This window comes from Paralichthys olivaceus, chromosome 20 (genome assembly GCF_024713975.1).
Source record: "Paralichthys olivaceus isolate ysfri-2021 chromosome 20, ASM2471397v2, whole genome shotgun sequence".
Taxonomy (NCBI): Eukaryota; Metazoa; Chordata; class Actinopteri; order Pleuronectiformes; family Paralichthyidae; genus Paralichthys; species Paralichthys olivaceus.
In genome coordinates this window covers 11483705-11501584 of record NC_091112.1, presented here as the reverse complement: position 1 = coordinate 11501584, position 17880 = coordinate 11483705, and the positions used below count along the sequence as shown (strand labels likewise).

Genomic DNA, 17880 nt, shown 5'->3' with positions numbered 1-17880 from the left:
AATTGGTTTAAATCTGAAATCGGGATTTGGGGAATCCAAACTTTAAGTTTACTTGTGTGGGTGCTGAATTGTTTTTCTGAAGTGAAGTTGGGTCTAGCAGTGTCATAATTTATCATGGAACATAGAAATAGAAGTGATGCCAAATCTACAAATGAAAAAGCAGAGGCTGCAAAACACAACCAAGATTTCTTATACCCTGTTTGTTAAACTGAAAAACGTCCTAATTATTTTTTGTCTTTGTTGTGATTTTTTTTTTGCAGTCAGCGTACATTCTATTTTACATGGCAATCGTGGGTCATGCTTTATCCATAGCCTCGCTGCTCATCTCTCTGGCCATCTTCTTCTACTTCAGGTAATGGACAAAGTATCTGTCCTCCGTGTATAACATAGTGACAATACAACTGATGATGCATGTGGTGGTTAAAGTGACTATTCAGGATAGTTTAGATGAGAAAATGATCAGTGAATGATTCACAGAGGGCAGTTTTGTATTTGAATAGGTTCAATCAAATTCAATATGGACAGCAGACACACATGATGGTGTTGAGCTTTCACTGCTGTCTCCTCATTTCATTACTCATAATGACCAACTCTGGTCTCAGAGTCAGCCCAGCGTTCAGTCTGCATTACCAGTCTAGACAGTTTAGACAGAAATGTATTGATGGATTGTTCACTCACAGACTCTCTGGAGTCAAATGTCTACAAGTTTGAGAAGAGGTCTGCTGGTCTGAACAGCCTGATTTATAAAATTATCACTAAAAACTGCTATTGCAAATCACTCCCATATTCACTTTGACAAATGTACGCAATCTACACCTGAAAATAGCTCCTTGGCTTCACTGAGTGTAACTGATACACAATCTAACTTTCACTAATTTAATGCCTACTTGGTTTTGTCGTATAGCACCATTTATTTCATGGATATTTAGGATTCACAACTGGTAAGCTGTGATGTCTGTTGAATGTGTTGCTGCTTTACTCTTATTAGAAAAGTGTGAACCTGAGTGCATTGCTCATTAAGGCTGTTCATACCAATGCACTTCTTAAACCCAGAAGGGAAAAGTGCACAATTCCAGAATTAATTAATTGCAGACTCTGCTGTTGAAATTCAATTAGATAAGAGATCAACATAAAGTGGATAAAGGAAAGACAGATATAATATTGAGCTAATCTCTCTGGAATCTGGGAATGAAAAAGATAAGACTTCATTTCATTATACCTGTTTATCTTTCTTAATGATACACTAAGTTTAAAAAAAACTGAAATAAAGCCTGAAGGGAATAAATAACTATGTTCTGAAACAAGATTTGGATGAGTTACTTTGTTGGCCTTGCGTTTCTAGAACAATGCAGTTGTAAAAATTGATGTTGTGACAGGTGCTGACCTCTTAAACGCAGCCGTTATCGAGAACAGATCTTGTACGAGACCCTCACTGTGCGGCGTGCTTTTAAACACACTCATAAATCCAGAGGCCATGTTCCGGGCAGGTGTATTATCACAAAAACCCCATCCCCCACTGAGAGACAAATGCTTAACAAAGCTACACAACAAATTCAGTGGGACATTCCCAATTCATCAAGAAAAATTAAGTTCTCAATAAATAAAGTGAAAAAGTTATTGGCAATCTCCCTTTTTTTCTTTTTAAGTTTGCATATTTATAGCCAGAACACTTAAGATATTGGAGGCTTAATGTTTCTTACAAGATCCAGATGTGAATCTTACAATGGTATGTGGTGGTGTACAGCCGAACTCTACATCAAAACTGTCAAGATAAATATACTCCAGGATGCCGTGGAAAAACAGGAGCTGGTTGAACGGCCGATACGAAGCCGTTCAGAGTGGTGACGGTGTGACCAACGCTGCAAAGACGTTGATTGACCTGTGTTTCGACATCTCCTTTTAGTTATACTCTTCATAAGTGTTCAGCAGCTTTACACCTCCTGTTTTGTCTGACACTGGTCTTTGGTTGAGTGTGAACGAGACAGTGAAAATGTGCAGTGCTGTTTTGTCTTCGCTTTAGGAAATAGAGCTCTCCTCCTCTTTTACATGTGTCTCGAAGGGTTTATGACTCAACAACGATAAATTTGGCCATGAGCAGTATGGGATATAATTTCTTAAATTTCTTGTACAGGTCATATTTATGAGAGGCTACATTCTGGGAAATATATTTGCTTCAAGTTTCATTAAGACTCAAACACTCAGTTTAAAACGAAACAAATTTTAAACGAAGTTTAAAATGAAACTCCACAGTCTGTTTGATTTCTGCTATGAAATTAAAACATGATTAAACACTGCCAACAGCAAAGCTACAGGAAATGAATGACTTCTAATAGTTGTTTTCACTTTGCCTGTCAAGCTTTTCATTGTGCTATTAATTCTGACTGGCCAGCCAAGGTAATGAGGAAGCACCCTTGGGATACATTATGCATTATTTAACAGCACTTCTTTCATGTACAGTAGAGTATTTAGCAGCAGTCTATCTCATTGATCCCCGGGATTTTTCCCCCCCACCAACCACAAAGATCAGTTTGAGATTATCTTCTCTGATGTCTGGTGTTTATTTGTCAGATGATTTTATTCCTTAAGTGTTGATGTTGTTTTCTAATAATAATGGCCGTGTTGCAAGATTAATCATGGCATCGCTCTCCACGCAGGAGTCTGAGCTGCCAGAGGATCACCCTCCACAAGAACCTCTTCTGCTCCTATGTGCTCAATTCTGCCCTCACCATCATCTACCTTGTAGCGGTGGTCAACAATCCTGAAGTGGTGGGCAGAAACCCGGTGAGTCTGTGGGCACCGCAGAGTGCTTTGAGCTGGATGCCAACATCGAGTTTACAATGACAATGCTGACAATATAGTCTGTGTCTAAAATTTCTTTACTATCCAATAATAAATAAATAAATAAATAATTCACTTCTCACAAGATTGTTCTCAAATTAGTAAGCAGTATAAAGCGAGTTTAGACACTGCCTATCTTATTATGTGTTTGCATGCTAAATATTCTAATTTGCACTTAAAAAAAACAAAGCTGCTGCTGAGCTCAATCCTTTGGCCATGACCCAAAGAAATAAACAAATTCAAATTTAGACCCAAATATGTTAGTGTTCCACTAAAGGCCTTGCGACTGATTTCCAGTGCGATATAAGCCTTTCTCAAACACATCGGTAACTGTGTCGATATGAAGATCTTTATATTACATGATAACCAATACAAGAAAAAATGCTTTGGCTGATGGAAATGGTGTCAAAGACAAATTGTGGATTTTAATTGTTATATTTATATGTATATAAAAAATAAATGTCAGGCATTTTACTACCCTAATATCGGGTTCAGACTCCAAATATCATTATCAGCCAGCTTCTAGTTATAGTCCAATATCTGTTATGATATTTCAGTCTGGACCAAAGTGATGGACCGACCACTGACCAGCATTGAAATCCCTAGAACCTTGTGTTAGCAAAAAAGCCATTTAGCGGAATAGAGAGCGTGGAACAGGATTAGTTCCACCTTCTTGAAATGAGATACAAATGCATTCACAATTTATGCAAAACCTAACAAAGATACAAAAAGTTTGGTGAACTTTTTAAAATCCATTTGATTTGTGAAGCCAAGCAATTCAAGGAAACTAAACTTTAATATAGTAGCCCTATATTTTAAATATTTATATGTCTGTAGACTTTTAAGTTTATGCTAATTAGTATTTCATCTCACCTCGCTACATCGTGGCAGCGTTGCAGAGTCAGACCTTTTTTTGCTCTCTTCCAGTCTTCTGTTTTTAAGCCACATTGAAAGCCTTATGTGAATTCTTTGAAACCGTGAGGTCTGCTTAGGTAGACATGATAAATCTGTCTCGAAGGAATGCCCGGCTATCAGGACTGAGAATAAATTCATGTGCTGCTCTTCAAGAACCACTCCTTTTTGGAAATCAAAATAATGAAAGCCTGTTAACTCAGTGCTTTTGCTTCTTAAAAGTTGTTATTGCAGAGTTTTTCCAACTCCATAAAAGGATTGTATCTTTTCTGCTTTTATGTACAACTGAATAAAATTGAACACACTCAGGTTCTTGAAGTCCAAGTTAATACAAACTGTCAGAATATTTCCTGTTGAAAATAAATAACTGAAAACATTCAAATCAAAAAAACTTCCTTTCTTTTTTTTATTGTGTGAAAATTAGAGATAAATGAAAAAGCAGATAATCAAAGTGTGATACAAAAACAAAACAAATACAGCAGATAGGATAGTAGACGTTGGCTCACATTTCACACAATCCTTTTAGCCTCAGTCTGCTCTGAACCGGAGCGTCACCAGAAACATCCAAGAGACAGCTGTGGTTTGGGTTTGCCTCTGTGTCCTGCTGCGTCTGGCAAATCCTGATGGTCGTCTTTAGTCACATCCCAACTCTTAACTTGTCCAAGAAGCAGACAGGAATGACAGCCTTCATCATCAAAGTGAGGAAATATATATTTCAGCAGGGCAGTGGTGCAGTTGTTAGCGCTGTCACCTCACAGCAAGGGAGTCCTGGGTTCAAATGCAGGTTCAGGCCTCTCTGTGTGGAGTTTGTCTTTCCTGTGTCTGCGTGGGTTTTTTCTCCAGGATATCCAGCTTCCTCCCACAGTCCAAAGACTCTTAATTACCTGTATAGGTATGAATGAGATCTCTGACCTTTCTAGGGTGTTGTCCATGTATGCCATTCATCCAATGTCAGCTGGGATTGACTCCAGCTCCCTTCGACCCTCAAAGCAGTGTATATAATGTATGGAATGGATGGATGGGGGATATATATATATATATATATATATTTATATATATATATATATATAGAGAGAGAGAGAGAGAGAGACGGAGAGAGAGATATTTCTACCCTCTCCTCGTTGCCATATGTCAAAAAGGTTTATGTTGAATCTGTTACTCTCAGGCAAAGGACTGTTGTTGTGCCAGCTCACTACACATGTCAAAATCATATTGTTCAAAAAGGCCCTGGTTTGAAAGAGGAAGCCTACGGAAAAAATCTCAAGCACCACTGTTTAGGATTCGGGCGCGTCTGTTGGGGAAGCATGTTGAAATTTCATTGCCAAAGTGAGACTTATAAGCCTGTTTTCTGCGCTGGTGATTTAGGAATAGCGGATTGTTGTGAAGATTTACTCTCCCAGTGAAAACAAGCTTTTTTCATTCTCTCTGGTTTGGTAATACTAACTCTGGGTAAGCCAGCCAGCACAGTGGAGGAGTGAATCCCCAAAGCTTATGTCAAACCAGGGAGGAGGCTAAAACATGAGAAACATCTACATGATCTATAGCAGTTTGATTTATAAACCAGAACATTGTCAGTAACTTTAGACAAACCTCAACTTGCTGCGAAGCAAAACTGGTCAGAATTGTTGAAAAGTAATTGAAGCCGACTCCTGTCCTTGTCTGTTATAGTAGAGATTCCTCAGCTGGAAAGAGAAAGGTAAGAAAGTGCGGGAGACATATGGCTAAAGGTTTAGACGTGAATGACTTGAGCTAAGAAGACCCCTGAGAGCAGCAGTTAATAGTAATGCCAGCATATCTGAATTATTCTGTCGCCACATGTATGCTCTTTTAACACAGGACATGAACCTGAAACCCCAGTGTGAATATTAAAAATATATATATATTCATACAAAATGTTTCTAGTGTTTACAGTCTCCAAAATGGGTCGTATGGAACCGTTGAATTTTTAATTAACGGTGTTATTCAGGAGGTCTCATTGAGATGAAAGATTACAAGACAATTCAGTCACACAAAACAACCAGATGAAGGTATAATCACTGCAAAAATCTAAAGTATTACTGCATAAAAAATATCAGCAAACAGAAATAGAATGACTCTAAGAACCAGTGTCTTTTCTCCAGTCCAGAAGATATTTAAATGTTAGCCAATCAATCCACTAAAGATTTTACGTACACCTCAAATATAGATAGCAAATGTTATTGATGACTATTGCACCTCTCGCTATCACAAGCATTCAATTAAGAGTTACTTTTGTAAATAGCAGGGTGATCATGTGTTGATAGAATGCTGGATTCTATAATGCTTCTATAAAGGAAGGACTAGCTCAATCAGATTTTCAAGCATAAATTAAATATCTATGTGTAGAATGCAGTGCAGGGAGTTCTAACATTGATCCTTGTGGGACATCCTTATCAACGGGTATATTTTGAAACCATCAGGAAAAACAGCCTGAATTCTGCCAGGAATTTATGATTTCAACCGGCTGTGTGCCAAATCATCAAAACCAGTGGAAGCATTGAAATCCAAGAAGGGACCATATTGTTTTTTTAATGAGACAATATAGCACATCAAAATGTGCTTTGCAGTTTGAAATTGAGTTGTCTGAAAAGTTAGACTGAAAATAATCATTGTTTAGCAGCAGTTTTCACAATTTGGTGAAAAATTAAATGAATTTCTCGATGAATTGCTGCCACCTTGACTATAACTGGGGCACAAGGGAGGAGGAAGCTCTCTGAACTGGGACAAGCAAACTGCGCTTACCAGAGCTGACAGAACCTGCAGAGACGCCTGTCAAAAATATTTCAAAAACATGTCTCCATAACTAATATCCAAAGAAATACAACAATGGTCCCTAAATAAGCAACAGGGCTGACATAAAAATATGGCACTGACAAACTGCTACGTTTGGTGGAAAGGTTTTTCAGACTTTTTGGACAAGACTCCAGGATTGTCAGGTTCATTGGCGCCACTGTCTGAGGAATTACAGCTTATGGAACATGCATACGTTTCTTGGTAATTACAGCATTTACAGGCTGTGGTTAGATAAGATTGACAGTAGTAGTCATCAGAGTAATCTCTTTTAAGAAATCATAACGAGTCAATCAAAGCAACAGAAAACATAATTAGATGTGCTGACATGTTCCCGCACTCTGGTGGATTCATTTTCAAATAGAAAATGGCACTCTACTAATATGCACTTGCAGAAAGTTACCTTTTTTGAGTTCTTTGTGCAAAGCAAGACCAACAGAATCAAAAAGCATTTCAAATACAAAGATAAATTTGTGTTTTGTCTTTCACTGCAGGTTGGCTGTAAGGTGTTACACTTCTTCCACATGTACATGCTGGGCTGCAATTATTTCTGGATGCTGTGTGAAGGCATCTACCTGCACACACTCATTGTGGTGGCTGTGTTTGCAGAGGAGCAGCATCTGCACTGGTACTACCTCCTGGGCTGGGGTGAGTCGTTTGTATTTCATGAAAAATGCTGATTTCTTGTGATTTCATTTCCACGTCCACGTTGCACTCAATCACAGCTTGAAAACCGAGCATGCAATTCAACAAGATGGAACACAATCCAGCTGCCACCTTTTAATCCTAACCACGCAGCGCTCATACAGTTCGTCAACCCAGACACGCTGACGGCTTTATTGGCCCTCCTGTCGCTTAGTGCCGCTCGTGTCCTGTTTTTCACCTTGTTCAGAACAGAAATAATGAGTGCAGGCTGTCAAACAAGTAGACGATGGAACTAAATGGATGGTCATCATTAAAAATGGGTGGATAACCTTCAGGACTGTGCTTGCCACATCTGTGTGTGTGAGATTGTGTGTGTGTATGTGTGTCCGTGTGTGTGTGTGTGGGTGGAGTGCAGCCAGTTTGTCAGGTCCATCTGTGGCCGATATGCTGAAGGGCCCCAGTGTCTGCAATGAACTGTACATAGATTCATGTCTTTATTTCCAGGCCGATAGAGGCGTTGTAGTAAATAGTGTTCGGTTTGTTTTTCATTTTATGGTGTGGATTTTAAAATCGGCAGGCTCGCCTAAGGAAATTATTCATGTGGTTTTATTGTTAAGGTTGGAACAATGAAATTAGTACAATTATTCAGTTTGTAGAAATGAGGATAAGAAAGTTAATACACTTCTGAGAATAATTGCAACAATATTCATCATTTATCAGACGGTGAAGTTTAAGACCAACAATCCTGACCAAGCTAACCACACGTTTACTGTTACATAAATGACAAATGAAGTTCACTCAAGACCTCATATGGTTGCCCTCTTTTTTTTCCTGCCCAAGGCTTTCCACTAGTCCCTGCATCCATCCACGCCGTGGCAAGGAAAAAGTATTTTGACGACAAGTGAGTAATGTTCCAGAAACTTCTGCAAATAAACAGGAGACGTTTACACATGTGCTCAGCTGGATGTGGCAGTGACTGAGAGCGTGCAGAGCCGTACATATGCATGTGTATTTTGGGAAGCCGACAGTACTGACAGACATGTTTTTCCGTCTGTAGCTGTTGGATGAGTGTGGAGACCCATCTGCTCTACGCGGTCCATGGTCCTATAGTGGCAGCGCTTCTTGTAAGTCTGTTCATCCTCTGTCTCAGCACAACTTAATATAATTTTGGTGAAAGACAATTTTGATTTTTTGATTTTTTTACTTTCAGGTGAACCTCTTCTTCTTACTTAATATCATAAGAGTGTTGGTGACAAAGTTGAGAGACACGCACCGGGCAGAATCCAACATGTACATGAAAGCGGTGAGAGCCACCCTGATCCTGGTGCCCCTGCTGGGAATACAGTTTGTCATTTTTCCCTGGAGGCCAGAGAATCGGCTGGCAGGGGAGGTCTACGAGTACATCATGCACATACTCATGCATTACCAGGTGGGTGCTAAGCTCCAGGCAGGCACAAAACTAATCAGAGTTTCCATGAAAGTGTCTGGTATGGGGCTCAGTTCAAAGGTAACTCAGCAACAAATAAAGAGTGCTGCTCCGCTGCTGCCACTGTGGGTTTGAAGCACTTTACATGTTTTGCCACACCAAATAAATATTAGAGGACCAGAACCCACAGTATGCAGGAGAAAAAAATACATGCAGTCATTTGGCACGGTTGAAGCTTTCAAACCACGAAACCTTCTTCTCTGCCTTCTGATGGTTGTGATTGACTGGAACTCACAACTGAATTAACTTAACTTTATTAAACAACAAGGCAAGCAGCCCATGAAATTTGCAGTCCACTCAGTTTATTCATTCATTAGAAAGACATTACTTTGCATGATACTCTTCCTGTTTTTACTTATTTATTTATAATTATTTGGATATTTTAGAGTTTGTGTAATTTTGCTTTTTTTTTTTTTTCAAGGGTTTACTGGTGGCAACAATATTCTGCTTCTTCAATGGAGAGGTAAGCACTGTTCATGTTCACCAATGTGGCTGCTGCCACACAATAACACAATTTGCATTTAAAAAAACAGTTGTTTATGAGGTAATAAATAATGTCACATGTTACCAATAATTTTACTTTTCCATGATACAATATTCCCAAAGTAATAATTTAACTGGCTTTGTCTCAAAGATATAAAATCCATTTACAAGGACGCCTACAAAATATGAATGAATTATTTACATTTAGAGTTGCTTTGGACAGAGCTCAGCTGGCTGCTTAGAGATGAGAGTGTGGTAGTAATTGTCTAAATATAGTCACAAACTAAAATGGGATTCAGTAGAGCACATACCTCCACAACAGCCAAACAACCCAACACATGCTTGTCTTCTTCTTACAGCAGAAATATAAAAGAAAATAACAAATAAAATAAAAAACCTGAAGCCATCCATTTATTCACACGTGGACCAGGACACATCCCTCTAACAAGTTTGGTGGAAATCAGTTAAGTAGTTTTTGCATAAACCAACAAACAAAGACACATGGGCGAAAACAACACCTTCAGTGGAGGTGAAAAGAGAACAACCACATACTAAAAAATATTCACATTTGAGATGCTGTAAACTTTGGACCTTTTTTATCCTTGATCAATGAGTAATTAATTATCAAAAATGGCAGCTAAATGCTCATTTTCTGTTGATCGACTGATCAATTCCGCACTATTGACTGATTAGCTAAACAAGAGTTGATATTCCTAAAAATCAGCGAGTAGAGCTGCTATTTTCTTGCAGGGTTATGATAACAATTTTATTCTGTGACATAGCAAACTGATCTAATGATATAAATGATGACACTAATTGTTATAATGAGACAAAAGCGCAGCTTCCATGTAGAAACGTCTTGCTTGATATCACAAATACAGCATGAGAGCTGTTTGTCTCACTGACCTAACACCACAATGGGGCCATTGAAGAAACAAGGCAGGTCTGTGCAGTTTGGCCTTGAAATCAAAAACCAGAATTGAACCCAGCCCCAGAAACCCGTGTCCTGATTAAGGGAGCAGAATTGGTCATTATGCGGCTGAAGCAAAGAGACCCGCTCATCCCCTCATGACAGTTTGTGTGTTTGTTGACCCTGCGTGTCCCATGAAAATTGGGCTCGCCCTTAAAGCATACAGTGCGCACTAAGCATTGTTTATTCACAAATTGTTTACATCGTTTAAGAAGATGCTGGTGTGTTCCTGCTGCCAGTGCATGAGCTAATGCCTGACCTATTTTCCAGGCAGAATGTGACAAACACAACCCCACAGTCGGCTGCTAGTTCCTCCCTGCCAGACACCTCATGCTGAGTATTTAAATCTGCTCCTCTCGCTCTGTTTATGCATCTCTGCCCTGTTTTCTTCCCATGGAAATAATTCATCATTATCTGTATGAACAATTTCGCTGCTTAATTATCACTTGTTGTAACTCTTGGAGAATTACAAAAGCATATTAGTTTTAACGCAGAGAAATGGCAGTGTGTAATTGCTTGATCTCTGCTACTCACCCTGACATGGAGTCTAACGACCTGCTAAAAATCCTTAATTCAGCCGAACAGCGTGTATTGTCGGTGCTCTGCATTGTGGAGACCTCAAGTTTGAAAGCATCTGTCACACAATGAGTCCAGGGAGCCCCAGGGTCTCGACAACGCCATTAACCCCAGACATGGGTTTTAATGAAAATCTTTTTTATTTGCTTTGAGATGTGTCTGAACCAAGTGAACGATGCTTGCAGTCAGACGGCGGCAGACAGACTCAGAGAGGCTGATGGGAGGACTTGAAAGAAGAGTCAATTTCCAGCTGGACTTGGAAAGCACACAGCCGTTTATAAACTGTCTTACTCCTCACCTGACGTGACCCTTCAGCTTTTACTGCCGCGGCACTGTTTCAAAGTAACGAGCAGCATGATGCTTTATAACCTGCGACAACCGCAGTAACAACAGATGTAGAAGTTACAACTTTTTATTTACTGTTAAAAAACAACTTTGTGTCTGTGTTTGACATTCAGGTGAGATGTCAGAAGATCTGACCTGAAAAACTAAATGTAAAAATATTTTTGCCTGATAGAGTTTGACGTCACAACCTTAATGTCATAAGCAATGAGCAGGTTTATTGCTCCATGAGTTAACTGCACCCAGAGTACCATGTATGTTGACCTTTATAAAAACCACCAAAAGTTGATACAATACTCTTAAAAGAATAAAGAGAAAGACATTCTGGGCTCAAACATATGTCCATTACAAATGAATCTGGATCCTGGAAAACATACAGGCTGGAGACAAAACCTAGCTCCATCCAACATTACAGAAATCCTGTGAGGTGTGGGAAATTGGGAATTCTCTGGAGATCGCCCAAGTATTTGAATTTACTGAGTTAGAGGCTGAGGTTTACTTGACTCTAGAAAGGAGAATACTCTTTAGGGAGGGATTTGAAAGCCAATAAAAATATTCTTTAACATATATTTTTCAAGTACAGACACATACTCGAGTATTTATCATTTTTGTTGGTATACTTGATATTCATGCCAGTTGAATTTTCTATCTGGGAGTTTAACTAATAACTTTCATGTTGGCAAACATAAACGCTGATACCAATACTGGGAAATGCTCATATCAAATGATTCTTATCAACCAACTCTCAAGTCAGTTGAGCCCTAACCTCCATTAATAAAAGAGATAAAGCGATTAGACAATGTTTTCTCTCTTGCACAAACTTTTGCAAATTTAACCAAAGGGAATGGCGGTACATGATTTCCACAATCCTGAACTTACAGACTGAGGATAAACTGTAAACATTTCAACGATAATTTTAAAACCGCCTGAGATCCGTGGCTATGAGTGACAGATGTAGGAGATTATGTGTCACATATAAATACATGATTTACAGCTTCATAATGATAACATGTGTGCTCCCATTAAACAGGTGATGTTCTGGCCACATGAACAGCTTGGCCACACTGCAGGAAATGTGACTTTGGCGTTTACATTTCCCTACTGGCATCTGTTAATGTGATTGAGCTCGCATTAATATTGTCACAAGATGGTGTTTACGTGGGCCCTGTCTTACTCCCACTGCAACCTAACTGCACGTGGACCTCTAGTGGCATCATTTTGTGCTCACAGTAAATAAATCTTATGAAAACAGGAAGAATATTTGTGTAACTTTGACAACTTAAAACACAAAGTGAGTTTAAGAAGTATGCAAAGCCTAAAGGTAAACAGTTTCACAGTTCAATGAGGCTGATGAAACTGCCAGAGCATTTTTATTCAGATGCAGCCAACAAAAAATTGGCTTTTTCGATGACACATTACTGCAATTGGCTCCCACATTGGGGCCACTTTCTTCCAAAAATGATTTATTCTCACCGCAAAACTAAACTTTCCTTCTTGTGTGCATGTTGTGGTCCAGGTGCAAGCAGCTCTAAAGAGACAGTGGATGCAGTATAAGACCCAGTGGGGTCAGAGAAGAAAGGACCACTGCTCGATGCGCTCCACGTCCTACACCGCCACCTCCATCACCGAGGTACCTGCCTTCATGTACCACCACGACTGCAACAGCGAACACTTGAACGGGCGCCACACGGAAGACTCTGAGCTGGTGGCGCTAAAATCAGGGGATATGTACGCATGAGCCACACTGAGGATAAAGAGTGTAGCAGTGGGAAAAGTCCAGGAAGAGCAACAGAGCAACAGAGATGTACAGTAAGGATGGAAAATGAATCCAGTTTTCCCACCATATCTCAGTGATTAAATCTCAGAGGCTAATTCTGGTTATTAAGCCCAGGGTGAAAATACGGGTCTGGACATAAAGAACTCATTGAGACAATATGAGATGGACAAGCTATGAAACTGACTTTTTTGGGAACTTTGATGTTGAGAACTTGTGGCACGAGACAAGAGCCCTTTTTGACACGTGTCACTTCCTAAAGCTGCTATAGCTGTCTGAGCGTGCTCAAGTAACGAAGGCTTGTGCTGGTGTGGAGACGGAAATTACTGGGACGACAACAGGGAGGGCATCGTTTGTGATCTGTTTGAGATGATGGAGCTGAATGTAACGGTGGCGATCACACGGGTTGAGAGTGACCTGACTAAGCGGTGAATGAATTATGATGGGATGATGAAGGTGAAGGAGAATCCTTCCAAACCTCACCTATACCAAAGGGTACTGTATGTTGGTCAGCTATGAAAAGGTGTATTGTCCAGATGAGCACAGATGTGGTACCCTGACGGAAAGGAAACACACACACACACTTACAAACCCACCAGTATTACAAACCTGATCTTTTCAAAATACCCTCTGTGCTCTGGAATTGTGTACATAATGTATGTTCACCATGTTTTATTTGGAAAAGTGTTTCAATGTTTTGAAAAGATCTTATTTGTGTTTTTTTATGAACATTTTATTCTTGCTGTTTTCCTCAGTACGTGCTTCGTGTTTGTCCTGTGATGCTGCACTCCCGACTGCTTTGTTGTTTTGCAGTTGCTGTACTTGTTGATGCCGAACATCACAGGGCTGAGTCGCAAAAAGACGCTAAATGCACACAAAAATACAGGAATAAAAAAAGTTTATCTTTATGTTTAACAGCCACAAGAGTTGTTTCACTGTTATAAGCCTATGATGCTATTGGTTGTGCCAATGACTCTGACAAAGACACAGTTTCTCTCAAGCATGGAGGCTGCTCTGTTTGAATTTATTCTCGATCATGTTTTTGTCGCGTTCACGATGCCTTTAATCTGTCTTCTGTTTGTTGAAAACGTGAAATTCTTTCCTCTGTGCATATTTATTCATGAAATTTGTAGCATTTTGTATGAATGAGCATCCAGGGCAAAAGAACAGAAGAGTAAAGATGAAACGGTGAACACTCTTGTTATAAAGGCACATTTCAATTTTCAAAAACATGAATGTGTCCTATACACATACAACTTTTATGTCATGTCATTGTTAATTTGTCGTCATTTTGGAGGATGAAAGTTAAGAATCCTGCATTTAAATGTGAATATAAACTGACTGTGTCAGAAGCCGACATCTTCAAAATCGTCAGTTTTGTTGAAACTGTAATAAAGATGGATCATGCATTTATCTATGAAAGTTACTTCAAAGCCCAGTAAGATTCTAAACACATATTCAATAATAGACATTTAAATCATCCAGAGAAGAATATGAATTATTCTACAGCATAGAGCCAAAAGCAAACAAAGCCTCCAGCTGGCTCGCTACTCTGGTTTGTTTTCAACTCTTCAACTGAAAATGTGCGCGCTCTTTTTTACTAGCTGGAAAAAAGTTTAGACGCTCTAACCTCCCTGTACTGTTTCTGACACAGCATCAAACCATCAAACCTAATGATACGGACAACCTAAATGTTGAGGTTTAATTATTAATCTGTTTGATTCAACTATCATGACTCAAACAGGATGTTTTTTTGAACAGTTTCTTGACAAAAACTAACTCATTTAGGTTCGAAACGTAAACGGGGACATGATGTCCTTGCTCTGAATTCATTTTGTCTGTATTTGTGCACACGTCTTGTGAGAGCTTACAAATTCAGGCAAAACAGAGAACTACTACAAGAAATCATGGGGGACAGTGTAGCCAATAGTTGGGAAGATGACCGGAAGCGAGGAGGACGGGGATATGAGCCATTATGAGGATTTTTCATTTTGAACGTTAGTCTTTTTATCATTGCATTAGAAAATAACACAAATATAGAAATTGACTGCACTTTTCCTTTTTCAAATTATTTGCAAAGCCCTAATTTGACTCTCTGAATTTATTGAATGCCTGGCCACTGTTCATCTGAACATTCCTAAGTTTTAATGTCATTGTCAACATTTGACAGAGATTTGTATTAGGAAATATTTTGGATAATAATAATAATGAAGTACAGTTGAGAATTTGTATTAATGGATCTCTACAATGGCCCCTAGAGGAGCATTCATTTTGGCTCTGATTTAGATTAATACAGAACGTAGGAAACACAAGTTCACATTTTAATGCATTGGTTTATTAATAAACATTGATAAATGGCTTCACTTTGCAGTTCCTGTGTAGCCTCTTGAATACAAGAGACATCTGGATCTATTGCAATACTATATTTCAGTTACTTTGCTGTTGCTTGCCACGTGAAAGTTAGAAATGTAGAGTGACAATCAATATGAGAGAATTAAACATTCTATGATGGCAGATTTTAGTGCTTTACACAAATTCTCATGTGAAATTTTAAAATATATTATTTATTTTGCTATCGAATTCATCTTTCTCTTCATCTTTCAAATGGTGATTTGCCTTGGATGTGTTGCACACTGTAAGACACATTAGCAATCCTTTTGGGTTCGGGGGAGGGCAGATTCTGTATATTTTGTATGTCCATGTAAATACGAGCAGATACTGTGTATATAATAGATTTTTTGCACTGTGAAACTCTTTGACAGCTATTTTTGTTACATCTCTGTCGTTCATTTTGGCTTGTGTTTGTCTCTTCCTCCCTCTCAACTCAGACTGGCATCATCTCAGAACTGATAAAAAAAAAAAATGCATTTTGTAAAAGCCAAAGTGATTGGTGGTTGTTTTTTTTTTTTGCAAAACACTTTTAGCTCAAGGATACGCACATGAGACATTATTTGGTGTTGCTCTTTCTTTTCTGAGTAAATAAGCAATCAGAGGAACAAGCTGCACGGAACATGCAGTTGAGAAGAGGCGAAAAGATGAGAGAAAACCACTTTCAGCACTTGATTTGATATAAAAAGGTGCTTTTTCTGTCTGTAGCTTTTAGATACTTTAATGAGATGGAAGGCTCAGTTCTGACCACACCTGTGAAAACGTTGTTATGGAGTATTTCTGCACTATTCTCTGATGATTCAGCAGCATTTTCCTCGCCAACACTGTTCCTGTCAGTGTTTCAGGGTTGAGAGGTTTTGTATAATGACTGTGCAGTGAAAACAAAGGAGGTCTTGCCATACAGTCCCTTTATATTCTAAAGGTTCAGCTCGAATCAAATACCAGCCCCTGCCCCACCCTCCATGTGCACAACAGGACAGAATCAACTGACACAATTCATCTCCGATGTGGACGTCTGCTCACACCCTCACGCCCTAAGGTTGTTATCACACTAACGAGGCTGACTTCTCATTTATATAAATATTTTCAGCCTTTCTATAGGCAGACACTATATAATATGTAATTTCAGGCTCGGCTGCATCGTATTGGCAAAGCGGAAAAAAAGGAGAGGCACTGCACTACTGCATATTCACAGCCTTTCTGAGTCTATACGGCATTAATAATATGATGATGAAGTTAGATGTGTATGGAGCTGTTATTCTTTTGTTGTCCCCTGCCAACAGCATTACATCTAATTCGTCAAAAAGTTTCTTTCAATGAAAATATTCAATACGAATATTGCATGAAAACTGTATTGCATACCGAGGTAGAGATGGAGGAGATATTTATCCAGATATGAGGTGAAATCTCTATAATTGTCAAAGATCTTTTTGTTATGGTCTTTACTTCAATAGATTAAAGGGCAAAATGGAAAAAGAAAGTTGGAGGAACCCACACATTTCTTTGGGCAGCCTCCATCTTGTGATCATTCGACAATCTCTTAGCACACTGGGCCAATCCGAAACATGTCGAGTGAGCAGAGGAATCAGCAGTGAAAGTGTTTCTTTGCTCAGCATCTTCATCTGTGCATCAAAGATGTTTCGAGGTCACTTGTCACCGTGACGACTCGGATCGCTGTTGTCGTGGACGGTCAGTTTCCTCTCGACTCCCACGCTGGGCCATGTTCATGTCCACATATTCCAGCTCAAGTGTACTGACTGTTCACTGAACCATTCACCCAAGGCTTGGAGCATTTTCAGCTGCTGTGGCCAGAAATTCATTACAACTGAGCCTCGCTGCAGTAGGCACCAGAACAATAGAGGACAAACGTGTTTATCTCTATGCATGTTTTTGTTACTTGGTCCGGTGACACAAAACAACACACTGTTTTCATCCACCCAGGTGTTATAGCAGCTCATCGGTTCATCTTTTTTACTTGGATACAGCTTCTCTCACCCCTGCAGCACACATCAACCCAGCTCACAGTCACGGTTCATGAGCAAACCTGCCTGGAGCACAGAGAGACCAAAGATTGTCACGATGTGGCCTTAGATTCTCTGGTTTATATTTAGAAACCCTGGTAGTTTCACAGAGAGGAAACTACATTATCAATAAATATATTATGAATAAATAAGGGCTCACCAATTACTCAATCCATTCTTTTTGCTTTAAGATCAAAATAAAGTAAAAAATGTTTAAAGGAAGTCAAAAATAACAGTAAATCAATCCAACTGAAAACACAAGTGTATAAAGCCCACATGCCTCTTTTTTAGATTGTTCGCAGCCTGACAACTTTCCCTTTTGCTGCATTATTAATCAACACAATGATATTTGAGCATCTGAAGAATGGAAGCCAAAGATCAGTATTGCTAAAAAAAATGATCCAATATCACAACTTCACAAAAAAATTGCCGGTAGGACAATTAACAAATGTAATAAATAGAATTTCAACATTATAATATGAAGGAGTGAAATAAGCATTTGTAGTACACTTGAATACAAAAAAGTATCTTCCTAACTTGATGCAGTTGGTTGCTCCAACAGAGAGTCTTCAGTATATCTTCAGTTTCTATTGCTACTTTAACTAGACACTTACTTTATGCACAGTAAATAATAGCA

At 39.1% G+C, this 17880-nt stretch overlaps 1 protein-coding gene and 1 long non-coding RNA gene across 4 annotated transcripts in view; one reads left to right on the top strand and one right to left on the bottom strand.

Moving 5' to 3' along the window:
- The window catches only part of calcr (calcitonin receptor), a 46709-nt gene extending 32967 nt beyond the window's left edge, over positions 1–13742 (top strand). For all 3 annotated transcript variants that reach the window (XM_069515776.1, XM_069515778.1, XM_069515777.1), the window contains 8 exons: positions 261–352; positions 2655–2781; positions 7053–7206; positions 8044–8104; positions 8261–8327; positions 8414–8632; positions 9111–9152; positions 12577–13742. In XM_069515776.1, coding sequence (XP_069371877.1) covers positions 261–352; positions 2655–2781; positions 7053–7206; positions 8044–8104; positions 8261–8327; positions 8414–8632; positions 9111–9152; positions 12577–12798 — 984 coding nt within the window. In that variant the 3' untranslated portion in view covers positions 12799–13742. The remainder of the gene's footprint in view (positions 1–260; positions 353–2654; positions 2782–7052; positions 7207–8043; positions 8105–8260; positions 8328–8413; positions 8633–9110; positions 9153–12576) is intronic.
- Positions 1–17880, bottom strand: part of LOC138405827 (uncharacterized) — a 61573-nt gene that overhangs the window by 38679 nt on the left and 5014 nt on the right. The gene's annotated exons all lie outside the window — the stretch shown is intronic.